This window comes from Amphiura filiformis, chromosome 16 (genome assembly GCF_039555335.1).
Source record: "Amphiura filiformis chromosome 16, Afil_fr2py, whole genome shotgun sequence".
Lineage (NCBI taxonomy): Eukaryota > Metazoa > Echinodermata > Ophiuroidea > Amphilepidida > Amphiuridae > Amphiura > Amphiura filiformis.
Genome location: NC_092643.1, coordinates 50,566,694 through 50,593,480, shown reverse-complemented (window position 1 = coordinate 50,593,480; position 26,787 = coordinate 50,566,694). Strand labels below are relative to the sequence as shown.

Here is a 26,787-nt window from a genome sequence, read left to right as displayed (position 1 = left end):
GTAAAGAGTTACAAATATCCAATCACTGATGAGCTTAGATTTCGTTAAAGTTCACGGGCTCTTTGACGCAGCTCGTAGGCAATTAATTAACTATGGCGTCTGCAGAGGAAGGGGGCGTGAAAACAACTCCTGCGAAAATTGCAACATGCAGAGCACCCGTAAATATAGCAGTCATCAAATATTGTGAGTTTGTTTTTCTAATGCCAATGAATCTTTATGAGACAAATACTTGATAGCACTAGCAGGGGATAATGTATAAAACAAAAAGCTATTGCCGAACAAATTTTAGGCATTATTTTTTATAAAACATTCACTGACACTAGTCAACCAGAGAAGATGTAATAAAGAGGAGGGTCAACAGAATTATATCCTTGAGATAATCCCGGCGTAGGTAATCCTGTCGCATCTATTCATAGTCCTTTATTCTCAAGTAGTTAAACATCCACTTGAATTATCCTATGATGTTATGTGTGTGACCGCCCATGGTTGACAGATTTTCACTTCAGAATTGTAAATATATCCAATGTTTCTATAAAGAATTTGTATGAAACGCGTGTGTTAAGGACCTGCTGCTTGGATGGAATACCACATGTGGATAATACAAGAAAGAAATCGAGTGCTGTAAAATTTCTCCCCAAATCCGCCCTTTTTTGTAAATATATAAATAGTCTATAAATTTCTAAAGAAGAAATTTTTAGGATTTTTTAGAGAAGTGATGATTGTTGATCATTTCTATTTTATTATTTTATGTATTTTCCTGTCATTTCCTGCAAACCTAATAAAGATATTCTGATAATTGAAAACATTCTTTATCATAAATAATAGAGGCTGAAAATGGCAACAAGCAGCAAAAATTGTAATTTGCCATGGAACTTCAGTCATATTTTATCCGAAATCTGACAAGATGACAGGGTCTGCATGCATGGTGTGCATGGCATGATGATATGCACACACTGACCTATCCCTAAAAGCAGTTAGCTGCAACTTGTGTATCACACCCATCCCGGGTTCAAACCCCATTGTGGTATTCTATTGTAAAGCAGCTAAAAAATAGGGTGATTCATCATTTACTTTGAATGAGCGGTCTCACACATATTTTGTTTGAGGATAGCTTGATCAACCTCCTCTTTATTACATCTTCTCTGAGTCAACCAAATTCGCCTAGAACTCAATACATATTTTACATAGAAATTTAAAAGAACAGGCTGGTCAAGGAAATCTACATAAATATGTTTTCTATACTTCACTTGACCCAAAATGCCAAATACATGTACCGGGGGTATATGATTTTTTATGGTGATAAGACAATCGCACATGGAATTTTAGAGGGATTTTGATAGCAGTTCCATTAAAAAAAGCTGCTATCATAATGAGACTGTCTAAGATCTAGAAACACCCCCGAAATGCCGGTTTGGGGAATTTTGCTAGCTGAACCTTTTTGATGAAAGTCAATCTTTGACAAGATGTAACTTTGCTACGGAAAGTGCTATGAAAAAAAGGTTTTCAGTTTTGGCTTTTTTTACTCAAGGGCTTTAATTTGATATATAAAATGATGCAGTTTGATGGCAAATTTGAATTCACCTAGCATACTTGTATAAAATTGGATGTATTGAGCACATACTTAGAGGATAAGGTCGCATGTCATGAATTGGTCATCTTTTGTGTAAAAATATCACCTATTTTGATTCCATTCAACACAACTTTTAATGAATACATTTTAGACCACTAAAAGTATATATTTCTGGAAAGCTTATATTACAAGGATGCCAAATCAACAAAGTATAACATCATAATACAGGGTGGGTAAGAAATATACAGGGTGGTACATCAACAAAATTAGCATCTTTCTTGTCATGGTAAACCCCATATTTTCCTTTACTGAAAGCTATGTAGCTCAAAATAAATATGGATTCAGAAAGACATTACATGGGTCCTTCAAACAAATCAGGAAAAAAGAGTTTGGTATCCCTTGCCGTAAACATACAGGGTGGTCAAATATTGTAAAATAATTTTACAATTTTTTATGATATTATCAATCAAAACTTTTTTCCTCCATGTCTGGCACTAAAACTAATAGCATACCGGTAGTTGAATTCCTCATCAAATTTCCTTAAAGATATGTGAACTTTCAAATAAGCAGGGTGACTCAGGCAAGAAATAGGCCATTTAGAAATGTTGGAGCATTACATGCACACTTTGTACTGTAACATATGGGAAAAGTGTCTTAATTAGCATTTAATTAGGCAATTAATTAGTAACACCTTTTATTCCAGTTCATGTACTATGAGGTAGATCTACAATCCATGATGATATGTGCAATTTGAAGTCCATGCTAGTTGTACTTTTTAAGATACAGAGGTTTGAAGTTTGCCATATTTTCACAATTTTGTGTACAACCCTATGGGGCTCACCTGCCCCGGCTCCTCCATTGACACATCTTACATATTGAAGTATAAATCTCAAAGTAGTTGTCCAATTGACTTGCGGTTTTTTGTATTTGACAAAGAACATAATTATCTACAAAATGACACCAAACTTTCTACAATAGTAGACGCGCCTTACGAGGAGGGGGAGCATGTCACGGAGGTATAAGTGCGTTAGTGTTATAGACCTGACGGGGAAGTCCTCTTTTGGTCTATACGCTAGCGCGCTCGCCTCTTAAACCCAGGGTTGTGGGTTCGAGTCCCGGCAGGACCGGAAGTGGCTCGAGGAGGCGCAGGATATTTCCGTGAGGGGTTTGTGACAATAGGTATTATACTTTTAGAATAAACCAAGCTTGAAGTGTGAAGAAAGCATTTTCATGTTACGGCTCCTCCATTTTTGGGTGACCAGTTTGTGACATGCGACCACAAAGGTATTGATTTTAGCTGCTGGTGCATCTATCGTCTCATATAACAAGGGCGACATCATTATGCCAAAAATAATGATGTTGCCCGTGTTATATATGACTTTTTATGAGACGATAGATGCACCACAACAGCGACTAAAAACAATACCTTTATTCTAATTCTTAAACACTTCAATTCAAATAAAAAATATCCTTTATATTAAATCCTACATTTTACAATTACCTAGGGCTTATACATGTACAGCTCAACTTACCGTACTTTGCCTAACCAGACAGTCCATGCCAAAATTGTTACTACACCTTTACATTTCATCGAATCTTTTTTTGATGTCTGTCATTTTGAACATCACACTTGAAAGATGTATGCTATGTAGAAACTTTATTTTGCAATTTCATAATTTGCATATTATTAGCATATTTGCAAGAAAAAACATGAAAATCAATAAATACCTATATTTTTCACAATTTCAATATTTTATTAGAAATTAAGCATGTAGGCCGTTTGTTATGACTTGATGAATGAAGCTGTTAAACAGATTTTGATATTTTTGCTTATTTTTCCTTTTTTGCCCCAAAATGTGTAAAAATCACACATTTTTTGGATGACCTATATTTTCTTTGAATATTTATCAAATTTCTTAATTTAGGTATAATACAGTGCAGAAAACGATGTCAAAAAAATCTGTTAAAACAGATTTCCAATAAATTGTTCCATTTTCCATTTTGGGTTAAATACTCAATTTTCATGCGCGGGATATTTGAAACATAAAATGAAAACATGTCCATTGCACTTTTTCCTCGAGATGTACTATAATATCAAGGTTACGGATATATTATAATCCCTTCTTATCTTCACTGATCCATCAGATACCTATTGTTATGAATGATTAATGAAAAGGTTCAGAACTGGGCTACTAATGGTCTGTCAAGTATCTATAGTTATTTTCATGACTGTGTCAACTCAAAAATCATGCAAGGTCGAATATGTAGGAAAAGTATGATCAGTTGAGCTGTACAGGGATCTATTTCTATACGATGAATTTTATTTTTGGGTTGATCATCGTATAGGCAAATGTGTACATATAAGGGGCTGTGCAAAAATATGAGCCCCCCCCCCGGGCAAATTGAATTTCCAAACGGCTCGCAAAAAATCGCTTGCCCCCCTCTCAACCCGCCAAAAATCGCTTGGCCCCCCTCTCGGCCCGCCAAAAATTCTTTGCGCCCCCCCTTGAACATGCCAAATTTTTGGGATCCCAAATTGCAAACCTTAAATGGTCAAGATGTATGTTGCGAGCGCAGCTAGCAGGAAAATTTGCATATTTAAGCGTTTCCGTACTGTTTTCGTAAGCCTTTTAGAGCGTTTTATTAAAAAGGCGCCCATGAATGTGTGCCAAAATTGCTTGCCCCCTCTCGGCTTGCCAAAAATTGCTTGCCCTCTTTCGACGCATGCCATAAAATTTCTTGCCCCCCAATTTCGCCCCAGGGCTCATAATTATTGATGAATTCAGAGAAATATTTGGCATTTTTGGTTACAAATCATTAACACACACACATTTTTCGGGTCGGTGGTTGATATGTATATTTTTTGCAATTTCTGCAAAATTTCTGTTAAATATCAAAAAAATGTAAAAAATATCAAATTTTAATCTTTCGAATTTCAAAAAACAAAATTATTTTAATATCAGAAGGACATTCTTTGTATTCAGAATGCAATTTGATATGTCTGATGTGCTCTCATGTCAGGCCTCCAAAAACCGCGGGAACGGCATTCCCAGACAGTACTTGAGGTCGCAAAAAAAAAAAAATTTAAAAAAACCTTTTTAATTTTTTTTTTTTTTCAAAGTTTTCAGCGACTTTGGAGAAACCACTGGACCTATTATGAAATTTCAGGATCATTCAAGTTAATTTTGAAAAAAAGAAAAAAAAATCAGAAAAAAATTACAGTTTGTTATCCTGTATATGCAAACCATTAACTAATGTTTTTATATTATAGATGCATTGGTTTTCCATGCATTTATAATATGTGATAGATGAAGAGGTAAATACAAGTTAATGGTTTGCATATTAAGGATAACAAACTGTAATTTTTTTCCAATTTTTTCAGAATAGGTCCAGTGGTTCTTCAAAGTAGCAGAAAACTTCTAAAAAAATGTTAAAAAATAAAAAATAAAAAAAATTGTTTTTTGAATTTTTTTTACCGACATCCGATCCGATACTGATATCGAAAATATTGGGCCTATACGATATCCGATCCAATAATGAGCCCTAGATGTGATTATATCAATCATATACATGTACTATATGTACTTGCGTACTATGACTTACGACAAAAAACTGACAACATTGTTGGAAATTTGTGAGTTTTGACAATAATGCTTTGAAATTATAAGTTGTGTTTTTTTGTGAAAAAGGGTGTAAATTTTTATAGAAAACTGTTCCAAAATAAGGCTTAGATTGCATAAGAGAGCATCTAAACCCTGAGAGCTAATTATTTCACAAAAAATTTCCAGCAGTTGTCATCAAGTTCCCAGACAGCAGAAATTTTTCTGGAGGCCTGTCTCATGTCCCACAAAAGATACTGACCAAACATTCATACCCCAGCCCTTAATCTGTTGCAAAATATCACTATGTAAAGATGATCTAAGTACTAATCCCTGTCTTGACATGAATTTACATCAACAATTTAATGAAAGAGGCACCTTATCACTTGACAAAAAATATGATGTGAAATGTAACATCAACTTTCATTGGCATAAGGATGTGTACTATAGCGTAGCAGACATACATTTTGAAGTACATGTATTATTCATATGGTGGGTAATGTATAGCCACTCCTAATTGGAGCCAGATGTTCAGTAAAGACTTAGTATCGTTGTTTAGTACCATACATTATACATACATACATCCAACAGATATGTTTATTGGTTTTACATTTTACAGGGGAAAGAGAAATGAAGAGTTGATACTACCTGTGAATTCATCATTGAGTGCAACATTACATATAGATCAACTGTGCACCACTACTACAATAGCTGCCAGCAAATATTTCACTAAAGATAGGATATGGCTAAATGGAAAGTAAGTAGGGGTGTGGTGATGTAGCCGCACCCCCCTCCATTCCCCCAAATTTGCAAAAGTATGAAAAATCATAGCATAATTTGTGAGCAAATAAATTGGATTTTTTACACTTTTTTGGTCAAAAAAAAGTCCAAATTTTGGGAAGAAAGTCCACTTTTTCACAAAATTGGCATCAAATTAATTTTCAAAGACATTTCCAACAGGCAAAGGGCACTATAATTAGGCCACTATACTAAAGAATGATTTGAAATTTAGGGACATCTAGGCCAAGTCAAATATGGGAGGCCTTGGTAGCTTCCCAGAACTTTGAGGCCTCATGCACTATTCACAATCACAAAAAGAAATCATATTTTGGAAGGCCATTACTCAGTGATTTCAACTGCAATAGTCCAATGCGGTATTAATTTGCAATGAGGAATAACCTAACTTGGTTTCTTTAGTAATTTTAGTTGTAATATTTGATGTAGAGATTTTAGTTATATTCATTGCCTTCCAAAAACAAAAGGGGATAGTAACTTTTTGCTAATTTGGCTGGTCCTGATATTGAGTTACATTTTTACAAGGAAAGGTTTTGGACACTCTGTTTTAATATGTGACATGATCACAGGGAATGAGTCACATGTCGACCCTGGTTGAAAATGAGTTTCACATATTGTTCTAAAGAGGACATTTAGAGCTTTCAGAAACTGAAAACCCTGTCTTGATACGACTTTTCTTTGCGAAGTTTCATCAATTGATCAGTCACTGAAAACAATAAAAAGCAAAAGAATTTCAACACTTTCTTTGCCAATATCTCAAAATCAATATTAGCGACATCCGACTCATTTCCCTTGATCGTGTCACATATTAGCTTATTAAGTATTTGAATCGTGGATGTATACAAAACTTATTTAATAAAGATTACAATACATAGAAAGTATTACATGTAGCATGACTTTGATTTCTGATAAGACTCAACATTATTTCTCTTTCAGAGAAGAATCTTTGGAGAATCCCAGACTGAAGACATGTCTCAAAGAAAGTAAGTATGATCATGAAACATTAGGTGTGTAACACAGCAGTCATCATCATCTATGATAAGACTTTTATTTTATGTAGGATTTGAGTGGAGTTAATAGCATGATTTTGAATGAAGAGCTTTGTAAATGAATAAGGAGGGTTATTTCTTTGATTCAAATTCATCCAAAATGCAAATTTCAAACCTATAAAGGTTCTTTGGTTGTGGTGTACAGGGTGTCTCAATAAAAACAGGCCCTATGGAAAGTGGTGCGTAACTTAAAATATCGGCAGTAAAATAACAATTTTCTTAAAGATTCAAAACCCATGAAGTGTCTGCTTAACAGTGGTGCAAAACTGATCCAAATCCGTTCATGCGTCACTGAGATAATTAAGTTTGTACAAATAGACACATTTTTGGACCATTCCAATGGGGAAATACACATTAACAATAATGTATATTTATTATAAAAGAAATAAAAGGAAACACCAAGTGTTGCTGAATAGGAGTTCAAAATCAAACAATCAATCTCCCAAATAATGTTTTTCACACGTTTCTCTTTGGGTTAAGGGTTCGGATAGCAACGTTTGCACAGTATTTTGTGGGACCTGAGAGCACATCAGACATATCGAATTGCATTCTGAATACGAGGAATGTCCTTCTGATATCAATGTTTTTATTTTATTGAAATTCGCGATATAACACATTTTATGGCAAATTATTAAAAGTTGATATTTTGATATTTAACCATGCTCGAAGTTAACTTCATAATGTACTTAGTGTATGTAGCGGGATGAAAAGCCGACCTTCAATTGAAAATTTTAACCTTTCATATTGAAGCTATCGATTTTACCCCCAAAAGACCCCATTTTATTTTGGTTTTGTAATTTGGGAAAAAAAATCTTTATCTTTAATATGAAAGGTAAATAAATATTTTCAGATGATAGACGGCTTTTCGTCGTACATATCATTAAATTTATACAATATACTTCGAGGACTGGTAAATTTCAAAAATATCAATTATTAATCATTTGCCATAAAATGGCATTATATCGCAAATTTAAAAAACTATTTGATATCAGAAGGACATTCCTCGTTTTCGAAATGCAATTCGATATGTCTGATGTGCTCTCAGGTCTCACAAAAAAATTCGTGAAAATGTCGCTCTTTATACATTTGTCAACCAACAGTAGGGCTGATCTTTACATTTAAGTGTCTGAAATATGTGATTCAAGAAAAATGGGTTCCCTCAAAATGAAATGTCCAGGTGATAGTATTGATGGTGATAAACAACATCAATAACAGAAACGAGGCATAGTTGCTGATCAGTTATCTCCTACCTAGCAACACTGGGCGATAAGGTTTGACACTATTTCAAACTATTGCGATTTGGTAGTTCACATCATATTGCAAATGGTGGTGAGCTTTGGAAAAAATTGCATTGATATTACAAATAGACTTTTGTAGGTCCTGTGGTTCTCGAGTTATGTTGTAAAGAGGGATGAAACATCATCACTTTTGTAAAACGTACATAACTCATTTAACAACAATAAATCAAGCAAGGTTTTAAAGTATGACGTTTCACAAAACATCAAGGTGTTATCTTTCAATAATATATTATTGATTTAGATAATGAAAATCAATCTTTTTGGCAGCTTCGACAAACAATACTTAGTCAACCATTAACTTCATTAATTTCTTCCATTCTAAACTACAATGCAGCATATTATTTTTAATGTGTATTGTCCCATTGGAAAGGTCCAAAAATGAGTCTATTTGTAGTTTCCCAATTATCTCAGTGACGAGTGAACGGATTTTGATAATTTATGCACTGCACTGCAGTGTACATGCACAACATTAGCTCAAGTATATGGTGGCCTAGAACAAATCTGGTGTGTGTCTGTGCATGCAAAACTGCAGCCGAAATATGGGATCTCATTTATGCACTGTCAGCAGATAGCAGATAACATAAATAAATAAAGAGTGAAGGATAATACCTGCAGTGACTGATTCTTGTTCAGTGTTCCTGTTGAGGCCGTATAGCGTCCGACTGGCTCAGGGCTCACCAGAATTGGCGCAAAGCTTTCTAAGAAGAAAAAGAAACAAATGGTCAAAATTGGCTCAACAACAAAATCCTTATACTCTGATCAGCTCGTAATAAGTGGGTTTCATAACATCATGGATTGATATAAAATAGTATACAAACAGCTTGGTGTACCACCTACATGAACCGTGCTTTGCGTATTAATTCATTTATTTGACGGATGGGCACTTTTGTGGATTTACGCAGGCGTGTACGTTGTGACTTTATTGACGCTCGCAGTAACAAAAACCGAATGATTCTCACCTATAGACCTTTTCATACTGAGTAATTCCGATAAAACCCGAAGCATGAAATAATTTCCCTAGTCGCGCCCGTCACAAGACGCATAAAAGTACCTCTTCAGCATCATGTACAGTGTGAAGTTCCAATGTGTAACAGGCATCATAACTACGATGAACTTTCGATTGTCAATTTAGGGACGAGAGAGGTACTTTTGCCAATTATACTCAAAGTGCAATTGAGCGTGTGGTTGTAGCGTTGTGTAAGAGACTGACTATGGAAGAGGTGATGAACGTAAACAAACACGTTCTGGAAAAAAAATTAACTGACAAAAAATTACGGACATTATCCATTTCTTTCCATTAGTATCTTATTGTGAAAAACCAAGTAGCTGAGGTGTTAGCTCAATATGCTAGGAAAATATTTCTGGGCGATGACCCATGTTCAAATTGGCTTAATAAGCTGTATTTTCGCGCAAAAGGGTGTCGTAATTCATGACATTTCTTGTCTGCCAGTTTGGGTACAATTTGACCCCCTAGCTTACTAAATAAATATCGTGGTTTTCCGAACTTTTCCGATCTTGATATGAAAAGGTCTATTACAAGCTGATCATAGTAAAGAGGCAATACTGCTTTTATCACAGTGTCCATCCATCCAGACAAGACAAGAAGTAAAGTAACACAATACATGAACACTAATACTCCTTTTAGTCCGCAGGAGAGCCCGTACACGTAAGTCCGCACCTGAAGATAGTGAGTCAGATCAACAGATGAATGGAATAACAGCAGAAGACAAGCTGGACTGGCGAGTACATATCTGTTCTGAGAATAACTTCCCCACAGCTGCAGGCCTGGCTTCATCTGCTGCAGGGTATGCATGTTTAGGTAAGTAAACCAAATAGTGTTACTCTCTGCACATCATCATCATCATCGATATCATCATCAATAATGCTGATGACCATAACAATGATGATGATAGTGATTGTAATAATAATACATGTTTTACTTATGACTTAATAAATCAAAGCAACCCTCAAGAGTCGCTTTCTAAAATGAATCGACTCGTACAACAAAGGCTCAGAATCTTCTCTCAATGCTGTGAAGTGTATGGCACCTAGGGTAATGTGTCTGACATCGCCAGCAAGGGTCAAGCAGTGCCTGCATGTTTGGCGGGTTTGTGTTCCAAAAGAGGTTATCATTCATTATGATGCATGTAGCTATTTGTCACATTTTCATTCTTTCAGTTGCTATTCTACATGAGGTGTATGGCATCAAGGGCAATGTGTCTAACATCACCAGACAAGGGTCTGGCAGTGCCTGCCATAGGGTCAGGCAGTGCCTGCCGTAGCATGTATGGCGGATTTGTATTCCAAAGGAGGTGATTATTCATAACTATTTGTCACATTTTCATTCTTTCAGTTGCTACACTAGCTGAGGTGTATGGTATCAAGGGTAATGTGTCTGACATCGCCAGACAAGGGTCAGGCAGTGCCTGCCGTAGCATGTATGGCGGATTTGTGCAATGGATTATGGGAGAAAGGGATGATGGGATTGATAGTATCGCTGACCAAGTGGAACCAGAAGACCATTGGCCGAACATGAGGGTACTCATTCTTGTGGTAGGTACTTATGTGAAATAAATGTTGACATTTATACAGCGTCTTTTACATGTATCACAGTGCTTTATATTTATCCTGCTGTCGTAATAATATGTCAACTACCATACAATGCTCAAAGCATGCTCATACCTTTGGGCAGTGCTCAATGGACAATATTCATAACAGCTCCCCATTTCACCCCTGGGTAGAGGGAGGCAAGTGAGATAAAGAACCTTGCCCATGTGCACAACATGATGGTACTGCTGGGGCTTGAACTTGCAACCCTCCGATTGCAAGGTAGAGCCTGTACCACTGCGCCACGGTGCCCTCAATTGTAACATATTTTTATGTTATTCTTGTATTATATCAATGGTGTTAAAATGGTTTTAGAACAAATATTATATGTTTTATGCTTCATGGGGACAGGGGACTCGTATAAAAGTCAAATAAGAGTGCCTTGACCACATTCAAACTAGGTAGGCTGCCTCCCTAATTTCTTTGTTGACAACTGAGAAACTTATGTGCTGAAAAAGTGTCCGGCTCTTCAGAGCATGATTCTGTCACAACGACGCTTTAAGACACGTCGCGTGAGAATATTTTCATGAGTTGGACACGATACGAATGGCAAGTTTAACAATCGTCACTACAAACATATAATGTGCAGTGTAGAGTAGACTACAAAGGTTTTGGTGATGGATTCCATTGAAAAAATGAGGTCTTAAGGAGACTTTCAGTGACATACTAAAATGTAGGGTGTTTTTTTCTTTTTTTAAATTAGGTTAGTGCAGAGAAGAAATCCACCAGTAGTACAAGTGGTATGCAGACAACAGTGAACACCAGTCCATTACTCCAATACAGAGCAGACCATGTAGTACCCCAGAGGATGGAAGATATGATCAAAGCTGTTAAGGAGAAAGACTTTGAAGCTTTTGCAGAACTCACAATGAAGGTTAGTGGAATACAACTTGTCCAAGACTAGAATTTTGGTGTGAATCCATAATTTGGTTTGTGCAATAGACCTTTTCAAACTGAGTCATTTCGATAAAATCCGAAGCATGAAATAATTTCCCCTATCACGCGCGCAATCGCAAAAACGTAAGTCTTCAGCATCATGTACAGTGCAAAGTTCCAATTTGTAACAGGCATCATAAAATATGATGAACTTTCGACTATTAATTAAGGACGAGAGAGGTACTTCTGCCAAGGATACTCAGTGTGCAATCAAGCGTGTGGTGGTATGTCTTGTGAAGAGACTGACATGTGGAAGAGGTGATGCATCAAAACAAACATTCTGTAAAAAAAATTTAAATGACGAAAAATTATGAACATTTGATCATTTCTTTCCATTAGTATCTTATTGTGAAAAACGAAGTAGCTTATATGTACTGAATAAATACCGGAGTTTTCTGAACTTTTCCGATCTTGTTATGAAATGGTCTATGATTCATATTAAAATTGTTAGCAACCTAATTCTACTGTTTTACTGAACCCCATCACACATTAGTACTACCTGCTGATTGGTTGCAATGATACTATTATGATTTATTGAGCCAATCAGCAACATGGTACAGATGAAGAGGATTGAGCTTAAATATTTTGAAACTGTAATTTAATTGGTCACTCTGATAGATATGTTGCATAATTAACCAATAACATTACATTACATCACATTAACCAACACTTATATAGCGCCTTTACCGCTGGATTCAAAGCGCATTAAAAATAAAAACAAAGAAGCAAAAAACAAGAAAAACTAAACATAGGAAATCTGAAACAGATGAGTTTTGAGAGCAGATTTGAAGGTTTCAACTGTTGGAGAATTACGGATGTGATTTGGGAGATTATTCCAAGCTCTGAGGCCAGCCACTGAGAAAACCCTGTCTCCAGCACATTTATGTGTCTTAGGGACCTCAAGGTTCAAGTTGTGACAAGAACGGGTGGTTACTGACCCAAGACGAGGTTTTTTCACCACCAGACAGTCTTTCATGTCCTGGGGACAGAGTCCATTCAGTGACTTATACACACACAGGAGAAGTTTGAACTTGATGCGGTCTTCAATACGGAGCCAGTGCAAGTCAGTGAGCAAAGGGGTGATATGGCAAGATTTTGGTTGTTGGTAAATCAGCCGGGCACATTTGTTTTGGAGCTTCTGTAAACGATTAAGATCTTTTTGTTTGATACCATTTAACAGAAGATTGCAGTAATCTAAACGGGAGATGATGATAGATCTAACAATGTTAGCACAAGTGTCAAAATCTATGAATCTGCGAATCCTGTAAATATTGCGAATTTGCCAGTTAATGGATTGACTCAAACTGGTGATATGCTGAGACAAGGTCATATTTTGATCAAAAATGACACCCAGGTTGCGCACAGTAGACGATACAGATATAATAGTATCCAGGGATGCCAACTAGTACGATTTTGCCGTATTTTGTACGATTTTTTGTTTAAAATACGATTTTACGCTTTCCCCTCAAAAATACGATTTTCCGTTTAGCCTATCAAAGAGGAAAAAAAACGTAAACGACTGATGTCAATTTCACTTACTGGAGTTAAAATAACCGATAATTTGAAGCCTAGCGTTGTATAAAAAGTTCAAACAAAATCGGGCTTCGTTCGCTCCACTGCCCGTTAATCACGCATTCTGCCGACTTTCGGATGATGCATGCACATTAAAAAATATTTAACATGTTTAGTAAGCCTACAAGATGGTTTCCGAAATAATTTTCTCTTGACTTTCAGATGGTTCATGCACATTAATATTTTTTATTAACTATCTAACTGCTACCTATGTAATGTCTTCTGAAGGTATTTTTAGTCAACTATTTAGCTCTACTGGTGCAAAAGAATGGCCTACAAAATGGATTCCTACAGCGTTTTTCTGCCGACTTTCGGATGATGCATGCACATTAAAAATATTTAACATGTTTAAATAGGCCTACAATATGGTTTCCGAAATAATTTGTTCTTGACTTTCAGATGGTTCATGCACATTAATATTTTTATTAACTATCTAACTGCTACATATGCAATGTCTTCTGAAAGTATTTAGTCAACTATTTATTGGTGCAAAAGAATAGGCCTACAAGATGGTTTCCTAACTGCCGACTTTCTGATGATGCATGCACATTAAAAAATTAATGGTGCAGGCAGTGGCACATTAATATTTTTTCAAATATGCTTCAGCGTTCAAAGCATGTATCTATGATGTGAGGTAGGCCACACAGGTCCAGGTGACCCTCACCGAGGGGGGGTGGGGGAGGTGGGTGTTTGAGTTCTGGTGGAATGGTCCACTTGAATCAATGAATTATTAGTAGGTAATTGTGCATCATATATATGAAGGTCAGCCACGCCAATTATGTAATAAAGCCAGTGCAGCCGTTTCAAAAATGCCTTGTACATGGTTAAGTATAGGAAAGTGGACATTAAAAAGTGCTATAACTCCAAAATGGAGCCTCTTTGAAAATTGCATTTTAACTATCAAATTTGTCTTCTGGAGCCTCTTTGAATTTTACATTTTAATTTCTTGTTGATACATACCTTGTCCTTGCTGTGAAAAATAGTAATCACCAGTAGCCCCCGGGTGGGGATGGGGGAGGTGGGTGTTTGACTTCTGGTCAATGGTCCACTTGAATCAATGAATTATGAGTTTGTAATAGTGCATCATATATATGAAGGCCAGCCATGCAAATCATGTAATAAAGCCAGTGCAGCAGTTTCAAAAATGCCTTGTACATGGTTAAGTATAGGATAGTGGACATTAAAAAGTGCTATAACTCCAAAATGGAGCCTCTTTGAAAATTGCATTTTAACTATCAAATTTGTCTTCTGTAAGGGGCTTAAAAGGGTTTTTACACTGTAGAAACACTGTAGCTTCGGGGGCTTCGCTCCCTCGACCCCACCGGGCCATTGCCCCTGGACCCCACCAGGGGGGCCTTAATCGGCCCCCTGGACCCCCGGCTGCATGACGCGATGCACCGGTCGCTTCGCTCCCTAAAAAATACAGTTTTGTATGGCAAAATACAGTTTTTGGGGTCTGTGAGTACAGTTTCTTGAGTTGCAAGGTTGGCATCCCTGAGTATCATCAAGGTTGAGGCTGAGATCTTGTAAGCGTTTAGCATGATTTGGAGAAGACATAACAAAGAACTCTGTCTTGTCAGGATTGAGTTTCAATTTGTTATGCACCATCCATTTGTTGATGTCTTTGACACACTGAGAGAGCTTAAAGATGGCACAAGCTCTTCTCAACCAAGTCTCTGTTAAACAGAGGATATCTATGTCACGGTCAGTCACATATTCACAAATGGGTTTGTTACCCACTGACTGGGAATTCCATAAACTTAAGTTAAAAGTGCTTGTTGGATCATTAGTTATAGGCTCCTGTATGGCAGGCCTACTGGTCTCTGGGTTTATGTTTGGAACACTACTTTTTCCTCCTTTGAAACCACGCTGAGTAGGTTGTACTCCACAAATGTGTAGCTCTTTCAAAGTTTGGTAAGTTGAGAGAGGTAGTTCACACTTACGTGGCATTAACTCCAGTAATTCCAATCTTGAGTAGCTGATGATTGGAGCCATAATCAATCCAAGCTGGATCAATAAGGTGACCAAATTAGTTCCAAATACAAAATCAGCCATGTGCATCCTAGTAGCAAGTTTGTGAAAAACAGTGAAGATGAACAACACAGTACTGTACTGTTGCAGTGTAGTTAGTTTCAGACAGGAAAAATTCAGCAAAAATAAGAAATGCTGTAAGAAATTTTGTTGGGCGAGTCATTAAGTCTGAACTTGCACGTGTGTAATTTCATGCATTTTTCATGTTCCAAGCAGATACTGTGAAAATAACAACATGCAAATACATTCCTTTAAAAACAAAATTGACAAAATGCAAAAACAAATTGTGTGAAAATGTCCACGTTTTATGATAAGTGCTTGTTCAAATACTTTATATAAAGTGCCTGGTGTATGAAGCTCATGTGATGAGTTAAGTCCACGGAATTAAATCCAGAGAACCAGGACTCGACGGCCATCTTGATACAGACATGGAGCAAAAATTGGGGGTGATCGGTTTCCCTCGGAATGCACTCAAGGCATTCGTTGTCATGCAAGCCCGACATGGATGATGGGTGCATTTGAGAGACGCACTTGATGCGACCTGCACGCGAGTACCAAGACGCTTCAGATGAGATGCAGGATTGTTTTCGTTCGTCTCCGCGCACCGTCGGCAAGGACCCCAATTTTTTCCCCATAGCTGACGGCGCGATTATACGTGGCTTTATAGGGAGTCCCGGTTCTCCTTTTCTAATTCTGTGGTTAAGTCATACACAAGTTAGAACTTTCTTACATCTTACTGCTGATTTTGGTGTAAATCAAGCTGAGTTCTACTAACGTTTTATATGTATATATGTTTCATTTCACAGGATAGTAACCAATTCCATGCAGTATGCTTAGACACACATCCACCCATCTCCTATATGAATGATATATCCAGGACCATAGTCAGCCTTGTACATGCGTATAATGATTTCCATAATAGAACAAAAGTAAGTCATTCTGATGTACAGTAATTTGTATTTCCTTTTCTGTCTGTCTGTATGTCTGTTGGGGTCTCTTTCTGTCTGTCTGTCGGGTGTCTGGATGTCTGTCTGTCTGTCTTTGTTTGTTTCTTTCTTTCTTTCTTTGGGTCCTTCCTTCTCCTCTCCTTCTTTCCCTTCCTCTCTCCTTCCCTCACTCCTTCCCTCAATCCCTCTCTGATTGACTGACTTTCTTTCTGACTTTTGCTGCTTCTTTTCTTTTCTTTCTTCCTTTGTGTGCTTTTTTTTTTTTTTTTTCTTGTTTCTTATCAAAGCCTTAATATATGATTTCGGTCAAATTTTAATTTGGTTATTCTTTGCCAAATATTATGAAATGTTATTAGTAACAACTGTCTGGTCATTTTAAGCCAAACTAATGAAGTAAAATGAAAGAAAACTCACTATCTTAGCCGCTTTACTGTGGTGTTCTTTGGGGATTCAAAGTCATATTAATGACTTTCAAACTTGCTGTTGATCAACAAACACAACAAATTTGGCTGTAGGTGTAAGTTGGTACATGTGTAAATATTACAAATATGCAAAAAAAATCAGGTTTGAATAAAATTGACCAAACTTACTTTAAACTGTCGTACATGAGATATGCATAGAGTATGTACATAGCACCAGTGCACAGTTTTATGTGCTGTACAAAAGTTCAAAAACATGCATTTTGACCAGCTTCTTAACACAAACCAGCATTGTCTTTACAATTGGGAATATGGAGAGAATTTCACTAAGGTGAACTTATCCATGTTATCTCATTACAAGTCTAAGCACCAATTAATTTGTTTTTTTGGATGTGAACCCAGGGGTAGATTTTGGTAACAATTACAGTGCATGCAAATCCTTAGACCCATCGTTAGTCCAAATTCATTGTACCTCTTCAATTACATTGCAAGATTCCTATTGCACTGCCTAGCTGCACAGGAACATTGTCGCCAAGATACTGGCTGGTCCTGTGCAGTACCAGGGGAGTACCAGTATAGGTGGTGGGTCCTGTGCAGTAGTAGCATTGGTACTGTGTAGGTTCTCTGTGTGTACCAATCAAGTATCTTGGTGATGGTGTACCTGTGCAAGCAGCAGTAATAAGAATCTTGTAGTGTACTACATATTAATCCTATGGAGGAGTTTCAATAGGTTTGAACTCACAATGGGTTAAAGGACTTAACATGAAAATTGCATTAAAATGAGTATAAACAAGCCTAGTATTGTTCTTGATATTTTGAGAAAAATTCTCAAAAACTTTTTGACTTTTTATGCTGAAGCCTATGGCTAGCACACAGAGCATTAAATGTTGAATGAAATCCATGCCTAGTTTTATCTTGGGAAGAATGCAGTTCTCCCCAGATTCTGATGAATTTGACATGGAAATATTAGTCATATTATCAGAGATCTATTTTTCGGCAAGCACATGAACACATTGGGCTATTCCAGTTGAAATCCACACTACCCCTGTGAAAGATTTAGGAAATATCTTCCACAGGGGGAGTATGTTTTTCAAATGTAATTGGTCAGAGGTAATCATTTTGAAACCCATACTCCCCCTGTATTATGGTTTTACCTACATGTATATCTTTCACAACTGGAGTGAGTATTACAAATGGAAGTTACCCAATTCTCTATTCTATTCAAAATTGATACTCCCTCTGTGGCAGACTTAAGCGAAATCTTCCACAGGGGTAGTGTGGATTTTAAATGGAATAGCCCATTTGGTAATTATAACAGGAGTTTGATATATCACTTGTATTTGTAATTTTCAGGTTGCATACACATTTGATGCAGGACCCAATGCAGTATTATACCTACTTGAGAAAGATGTCAGTGACGTGTTATCATTTATCAATCACTGTTTCCCTCCTAGTGACTCCTCCTCCAATGGTGAGACATTCATACGGGGTCTCGCTGCCGATGTAACAACACCAAATAAGGTATGTTCAACACCAAATAAGGTATTATATCTCCTTGAGAAAGATGTCAGTGACGTGTTATCATTTATCAATCACTGTTTCCCTCCTAGTGACTCCTCCTCCAATGGGGAGACATTCATACGGGGTCTCGCTCCCGATGTAACAACTCCAAATAAGGTATGTTCAACACCAAATAAGATTTGTTCAACACCAACTGGGCAGTCAAAGCATTGCAATTTTCACTCCAGAATTCAAAGTGGGGTGCAAAAGTGTGATACAAGTCTTAAATGGGATATTCGGGATGAATTCCACACTACTCCTGTGGACAATTTTGGAAATATCTTCTACAGGGAGAGTATGCATTTCAAATCAAATTAGCATATTAGGCAGCTCAATTTAAATTTCATACATATGTACACCCTTTTTAACATGAACCTTCTACAAAGGGAGGGTTAGTTTCAAATTTAAGTAGGTTAATGTGTTAATTCCATTTGAAATACATACTACCCCTGTGGAAAACTAGCTAAATCTTCCACGGGGGAAGTGGATTTAAAATGGAATATCCCAGTAATAAACATTCTTTTACATCTTAAAACTCCCATTTTCAAATGCCTTTGCACCTCAACTCCAAAATTATGGTCCATTTGGCAAAGTTGGCAAAGTTATTTTGTGATCTGAATAGAATTAAGTAATGTAATATGCAGAGATATTACTTTAGGATAATATTAAAATATGTAAAATGTCCTGCTCGCTGCACTGGCACCACATGATAAGACTATTGGTACTGCATTATGATGTACATATGTATATTACCCATAATCCATTGCATGTACAACTCATTAAGTATGCAAGCGTCAAATTTATAGAATATGAAGTATCTTTATGATGAAATGATTTTAATTATTTTGAGGTAATATTTTTTATTGAAATTTAAGATGTTAACTAACTCGCCAAAGTTGACTTAGATAAAAGAAATCCAAAATTACGCTTTTGACACCATAGAATATATATTCCCAGTATTTGGAGGGTATATATACAGTGGTTAACATAGTATCAAGGATTATTAAATCAGGATGTGACACTTCGTAATTTGCATGTGTCCAATTCATATGTTAATAGCATATTGTTATTAAAATGATGGTCTGACCTGACCAGAGGGCGTTAATATAATAGAGGTTTGATCAAAGGACAGAGTAGTTTCCGTTTGTATCGGCTACCGAACGAAACATAATTATTATGCACATTCCGACCAGACTAGCTTTGCCAGGCAGAGTAGGCCATGACGCGTGAGGCCTATGTGCGAGAACGTACATTTTAAAGTATTTGCATAACTCTTTTGCATGAAACTGTAATTGTCATCTAAAACAAACAAACAAAAACAATATTATTTGAAGTTTTAATTAAAAAAAATTACCCTATTTTACTAAATTACTCACAACACTGACATGAATACAAGTTTTAGTATTATTTAATAATATTATTTCCTCTATCGTTTGATGTACAATGGTACAGGTTTGGGGGGGGGGGCAAAATAGTTTTGTACTTTTAAATATTAAAATATGAGGTCGGGGGTCATAACAGTTTTGGGTCAACAAAGTTTTGGGTTAACGAAGAGGGGGTGGGGGTTAAAAAATTTGTAACACGAAAAAATATATTGTCCCCCCACCAAAGTATTTCTGAACACTCCCTAAAATTAGTTGATTTTTCAGCAAATGTTATTTTTCAGTAAGTTTTGCTTTTATTCTGTGTTAAATTATGGCAAACGGAAACAATCAAAATATGATGTAGCTAGGAAATAAATACTATAATCGCTCCTGGGTGTCACCCATGCATACGTTTTAATGTAGGCCTACCGGTAGGGGCCTATTGCCAATCACAAAGTTTAAAATTGTACTATGTAGGCTACTCCATAACAGAATACGTTTATAGAGGGTATTCATTACTACGTCATTGATGTGATTGCTCATGCATAAAATTCCTCCACATAGGTTGTTTAGCTTAATCGGGAGAGTGACCTCTTGAAATGATGATCACAGTTATCTTTGAGTTATTACAGTGAGGCCCACGTACAATGTTCAACACAAAGTGAACAATGCTATAACTTGGAGGACAAACAAACCAACACCGCCAAATTCGACTGACATGTGTACAACGTGGGAAGCTATGGGGAATTTGAACACTTGTTGTCTGATCATGCATGTGTTTATGGTTCGGGTAGCGGTTACTTAGCAACTCTCGTTCCGCTTGGGTTTATTGCATACACTCTATAGGCACGCTGGCGAAGTGACGTACTTAAATCGGATTAAGTACCATAACAATAGATGAATACAATTTTGACTATAGATCGCCCGCACTCACGTTCATGCAGTAGGACCTACCGATGCATCGAACCATAGATGTCAAAGAAATGCTAATCACTTGCACCTGTAAGATTAGTCTCTTTGAAAAGAACGGTATTGTATTCAATCTATTATAGACTTATTATATGATTGAAGACAGCTGTACAGACGGCTTGCGTGAGCCTATGATTTTTTTTCTGGGGTCTTGTGGTGTACGCTGGTTATCATCGATGTTGAAGTGCCTATAATAGTTCAATGTAAGAAAATGAGCCAATAGACGTGATGAATAAAGATCGGTTTTTTGGATTATTAGTGGCGGTATACAATTAAATGTCAAAATTACTGTGCCATTCTACTTTTCAACAACAATTCATACTGGCAGACTACACCAATAAGTGTATTAGTGCAGATTGATATTTTTCGGGATACTTTTCCACAGGGAGGAAGCACATGGCAAAAACTCTTGCCGCTGGGTGCCATTTTGGAATCACGTGAAGTGTCAAATTATTTTTTGACTTCAAATACTCACTGTATTTCATATCTTATGCTTGTCGTATATTTCCTTTGTATTATCGATAGTTAGTCTCAATTTCGACATTACTATATCAACAAGACATTCCCTTATCAAATTAAAAGACTTTCTTGCAGAAACAAATCACTGTGGCCTGATGGGATCATAGTAGTTGACCCACTTCCGCCCGGTCTAACCTTGCTTGGGGGCGCTTTTTACTATCTTCAACAGGTTCGATTAAGCTAAACTTACGACACCTTTATGTGGTGACCTCAATCCCATGGGCTGAGTAAGAGTTGATGTGAATTATTCATAACCGATCGATACCTTGCCTCACTTTGTTGAGAGCAAGCCAACAAAATGTGCCATAGGTTTGCGTGGCTAAACAAAAGCCGTGAATTTAGTGTCACCCCCCTGATAGTATGCAGTATGGGGTGGTGAGATGCTTGCATTAGGGGCAATATACAGGTAGTAGCTTGCCTTTGTTGAGCCCCTGGGAGGGTCTGAGACAGAAGCACACAATTCTCTAGCAGGGAACTGTTATAGTGACAGGTGGAATACCAGAAATGGCCTTACAAGATGCATTATAGGCCTGGGAAACTTGAGCATTCTTAGTAGTATGATAGTGGAGGCTGAGCATCTGTGTATTGGTTGAAACAGGTCCATTGCTGGGAAATCTGAGCTCAATATGCGAGGTGGTACACAGTGCCATAACACAATTCAGACTACACTCTCACCATTCCTTTTACAGATTTTTCACCAAGAAACTTTTCAGTACTTAGTTTTGTCTTATCACAGATATTGGAACACAGTGGTCTTATTTGATATTTTGTGACATTTTCATACATGTATTCAATCAAAGGAAATAAAGGTGTGATTTGGACTTCCTTATTTACTGGAATAAGAAGTGCATAAGAAGGGTAGTCTGGAATAAGAAAAATAATGTTAGATCAGCCGTTTTGTGCCTGTTTCTTTTCCAATCAGGACAATTTTTCTCTGTCAGGGCTTGCCCCCTTGGAACAACTAGGCTGTGTAGTTGATGGGTGCTACAAATGTATGAAATTTCAAGGTTAAAGAGAATTTTTTACCCATACATGTACAATTTCCCTAAAGTAAAGCCAATTTTGAAAGTGTTAAATATCCCTAAAGTAAAGCCAATTTTGAAAGTGTTAAATATCCCTAAAGTAAAGCCAATTTTGAAAGTGTCAAATTATTGCTTCTATGCCACTCAGTTCTCAGTTCATCTTTGTTTGCATATTTGATTCTATCACCTATACAGAAACTGTTGAATGCTGTCCACTTCGATCCAAGACCCAACTCTCTACGCTATATCATTCACACTAAAGTTGGACCAGGACCACAGACAATAGAAGAAACAGCCTGCCATCTCTTAGATCCTGCTACAGGAATGCCTAAATGACGACCATGAATGCTGAGGGTAGTCTATAAAGATGAGACGTTATGGGTCTGTATATGCACAAAACAAGTTAGACATGGTCTAACTTAGGACCGGGTCTAACTCTGGAGATTAGTCTATAGAGAAGGAACTATGTGGTATATACTGTACATACCTTTAACATGCTATATTATTTTAGATCCTGTTAAGGGATCTGGAATGAGCGTTTTAAGCGTTTCGACAGTATTTTTTGTGGGACACGAGATCACATGAGACTATCGAATTGCATTCTGAATACGCAGAATGTCTTTCTAATATCAAATAATTTTCATTTTTGAAATTCACGATATAATACAAATTTTATGACAAATTATTAAAATTTGATATTTTTCACATTTTTGATATAGACCTTTTTCTCAGACGTCACCAATCAATCGATATTGGGGTCCAGCATTCGAGTCATCAGCACCCAAGCGCAAATACCGCGCCTGCATGTGCTTTTGATCAACTTTTGCGCCACTCTAGGCGTCCCTGCGGAATTGCCAGCTCGCGAGTACGCATTTAGTTCTTCACGGTGTAAAAAGTAAACAAAATTGTGAAACAAAACAAAGACTGAATTTTAAAAAGCATCGCAATGTTTCCGTATCTTTTGTATTTTATGGCATCAAAACTAACTGGAACAAAGGTAACTAGTATACAGTTCCCGTAAACAATTATTTTATGGAAGCTAACATGAAATATGACAAAACAGAGGAGAAAATACGCAATATTCGGTGTTTTTACATCGTGGACACGTGAGAAACGCATGTGTTGTTTGTTTACATCTCAGACCCCAATATCGATTAGGTGACGTCATCAGAAAAAGGTCTATATAACAGTCCTCGAAGTAAATTTGATAAATCTAATGATATATTCTTAAAGTGTATGTAGTTGGGAGGAAAAGCCGACGATCAATTGAAAATTTTGACCTTTCATATTGAAGATATGGATTTTTTTCCCCAAAAGACCTAATTTTTGTTGGTGTTTTGGGAAAAAAATCCATATCTTCAATACCAAAGGTCAAATTTTTAAATTGATCGTTGGCATTTCATCCCACCTACATACACTTCAAGTATAAATCATCAGATTTATAAAGTTTACTTCGAGTACTGTTAATCAAAAATATCAATTTTTAATGATGCCATAAAATGTGTATTACATTGCGAATTTAAAAAAATCAAAATTATTTGATATCAGAAAGACATTCTTCGTATTCAGAATGCAATTCGATATGTCTGATGTGCTCTAATGTCTCACAATAAATACTGTTCATCGAATGAACACAGGTTTCAACAGCTATCCATACCCCATCCCGTAAGGGCAGATACGCATACTCGGCAGTCCACGCTTTTTAATGCGTGCCGGTTCGAAATTCTGAAAATTGGTAAAAGCGTGGAGGTTTAAACTTTTTGGGTAAAAAGCGTGGTATGGTATAAAGCGTGGGAATAAAATAAAAAGCGTGGGGATCGTTTCAACTTACAGTATATTTTTATTGAATAATAAAACAATCATAATTCCAAGAAAAATCGCCAAACCTGCGCAAGATAAAATTCCATTTGGTACAGGCCAGCGCCTGTTTACGTGAGTCCTCAGCGCAATGTACACAATATCCTCCCCGGAAGTGATAAATGTGATATGCAAATGTCCGATTTTTCCATAATGTGTTATGATGTGTAGTAGTTTATTCTTTACATCGATCATACGTATGAGTGACGTCATTAATCATGCATAATTGATTGAGCGAAGAAGGGTAGGATATAGTCGCTGAACACAGCGCAGTAGCGCACGTCTCACAAGATACGAATAAGTACAAACACAAAATGACAAGAACAACATTTGGACGCCAAAAAAGTACAGTTATGCATTAAAATGTTTATTGTTCAGTAGAGTCATAGTTTTTCACATAAAATTTGCATTGTTCACATAATGTATCAACTTAATGGAGAGAAAAGCATCGGACTTGCATGTGTGAAATAGGTGCAGAATTCGGCGTACTTGATTTACTTCAAACTGCGTGTGACTTCATCAATGGATACAAAAAGTGGTGGGGTCAGGAATTTTCAGTATAAAGGGTGCCTCAGTAAAAAGCGTGGGGGTCAGGAATTTTCAGTATAAAGGGTGCCTCGGTAAAAAGGGTGGGGGTAAAATAAAAATTGTGGGGGTCAAACCCCACTGCCGAGTATGTACATGTAGCTTAATATTAGATGGCTGCAGTTTAACCTTTGGACTTTGCTAGGAGTAAAGGAGGAAAAGAAAAGAGTAAAAGGATCCCTCCCTAGATAGACCAGGTCTAAAGTTAGACAAGGTAGACCTGGTTTGACTTGTTTTGTGCATATAGTCCAAGGAGTTTGAGAGTCCCAATTTTTGTGTCACTCATGGAGGGCAAATAGTGCACCACCAGATTATTTTGCCATGCGCCTGACTGCATTGTGCTGATAGCGTGCTTAATGCGCAAACCATTGTAATGCTCAAGTGGTAGACAAGGAAAAATTGGGTCCTAGGAATTGGGAAAAGATGGTTGGAAAATAATGGGGTCAATCATCACAATGAAATACATGTCAGTGTATAATGATTTTGTCAATTGGAAAGTCTAAAGGATAAAACCAGAATGGGGTAGAATTCCACTCAACTTTAAGTGGCTGCAATTGTAATGCATTGAAGGTTATGTAGTATCTGAGCATCCATCCTTAACTTGGCTTAAGCCTTATGCTTCAGTATCACCCAACACTACTCGAGCATTTTATTATACATTCCAGCTATGGTGACACCTTGATGTCATGCTGGACAAAAAGTGACAGAGGTGTCATCGAGGCTAGAAAAGATAATAGTAACATTTACGAGCAAGTATGCATGTAAGTACCAAGTAAGTACAACATTGTTAGACATTAGCTCTACCATAGGATTTATATGTTAGAGTCACCATGAGCTTGGAACTTGCAACATCTAAGGTCACCCCGGCAGGGTCCTTAGCTAGGATTTGACAAGTCCCTGTCATATTCACCAAAACTACAATCTTTATCAATATATTTTCTGATCTGGCCAATCTTAGATACAGAGCAAAAGCAGCTGAGCGACAGATGTTATTAACAAAAGATTCCATTCTAAGATCATTCTGGACAATTACAAGCATAATTCACAGGCTGGATAAACAAGTCACAAATTTGAAAAGGTGGTATTGCACTAAACTTTTAACCCTAATTTGAATGGGTAATTCACTAAACTTTTAACCCTTAACTCAAATAACCATTCATAAGTTACGAATACCCTTTTACCAGATGTATCTTCATGAAGGGTCGCTGTAGTAAATCCCTATTTCTTACAAAAGGGCCATTTAGTGAAATGGATTTACAATGTATCTGAAGTTACGATTGATTTTGAGACTTACAAAGCTTTGTAAAGTTAAATGAAATGGACCCCTGAACTTATTCAAGCATTATTTTTAGAATTCAGCATATGTCACAGCCATTAATTTTGCCTGTAAAAGGAGCAACCTGCCCGTCCACAGTGGCAAGACATTGCTTAGTTGTTGGTATGAAACTCACCTCATGTTTTTAGTAGCTGTCCAATTGGCCTATCCCAGTTGAAATCCATACACCATCTGTGACTTTAACCTCCTACACTGGGGTGCAGATTTCAAATGGAACCATAAATTTAGTTAAGGAATTGGATAGCAACGTTTGCACAATATTTTTGTGTGCCATAAGAGCACATCAGACACATCAAATTGCATTCTGAACACCAAATAATTTTGATTTTTTTTTTGTTGAAATTTGCAAATACAAATTTTAAGGCAAATTATTAAAAATGGATATTTTTGACATTCAACAGTCCCCCTAAGTAAACTTTATAAATCTATTAAATGATATGTACTTAAAATGTATGTAGCTGAGAGGAATAGCTGTCTATTTGAAAATTTTGACCTTTCGTATTGAAGATATACCTTTTTTCCCCAAAAGACCATAAAATGTGTATTATATCGCAAATTTAAAGAAATCAAAATTATTTGATATTAGGACATTCCTCATATTTAGAATGCAATTTGGTGTGTCTGATGTGCTCTCAGGTTCCACAAAAACTACTGTGCAAATGTTGCTATCTGATTCCTTAACCATATTTGAAATTCACACCTCCTGTGTTGGAGATTAAGGTCATGTCTTACATTGGGGGTGTATGTATTTC

The 26,787-nt window shown here is 36.8% G+C and overlaps 1 protein-coding gene across 1 annotated transcript; it reads left to right on the top strand.

Annotated features, from left to right (window-relative positions):
- Nucleotides 1-92: 92 nt before the first annotated feature.
- LOC140172720 (diphosphomevalonate decarboxylase-like) lies at nucleotides 93-22,842 on the top strand. Its single transcript, XM_072195853.1, has 9 exons — nucleotides 93-183; nucleotides 5,761-5,926; nucleotides 6,901-6,947; nucleotides 9,957-10,130; nucleotides 10,665-10,864; nucleotides 11,622-11,792; nucleotides 16,264-16,386; nucleotides 18,177-18,344; nucleotides 22,453-22,842. Exons 1-9 carry the CDS (start codon nucleotides 93-95, stop codon nucleotides 22,591-22,593), a joined length of 1,281 nt encoding a protein of 426 aa, XP_072051954.1. The 3' UTR covers nucleotides 22,594-22,842.
- Nucleotides 22,843-26,787: the final 3,945 nt, after the last annotated feature.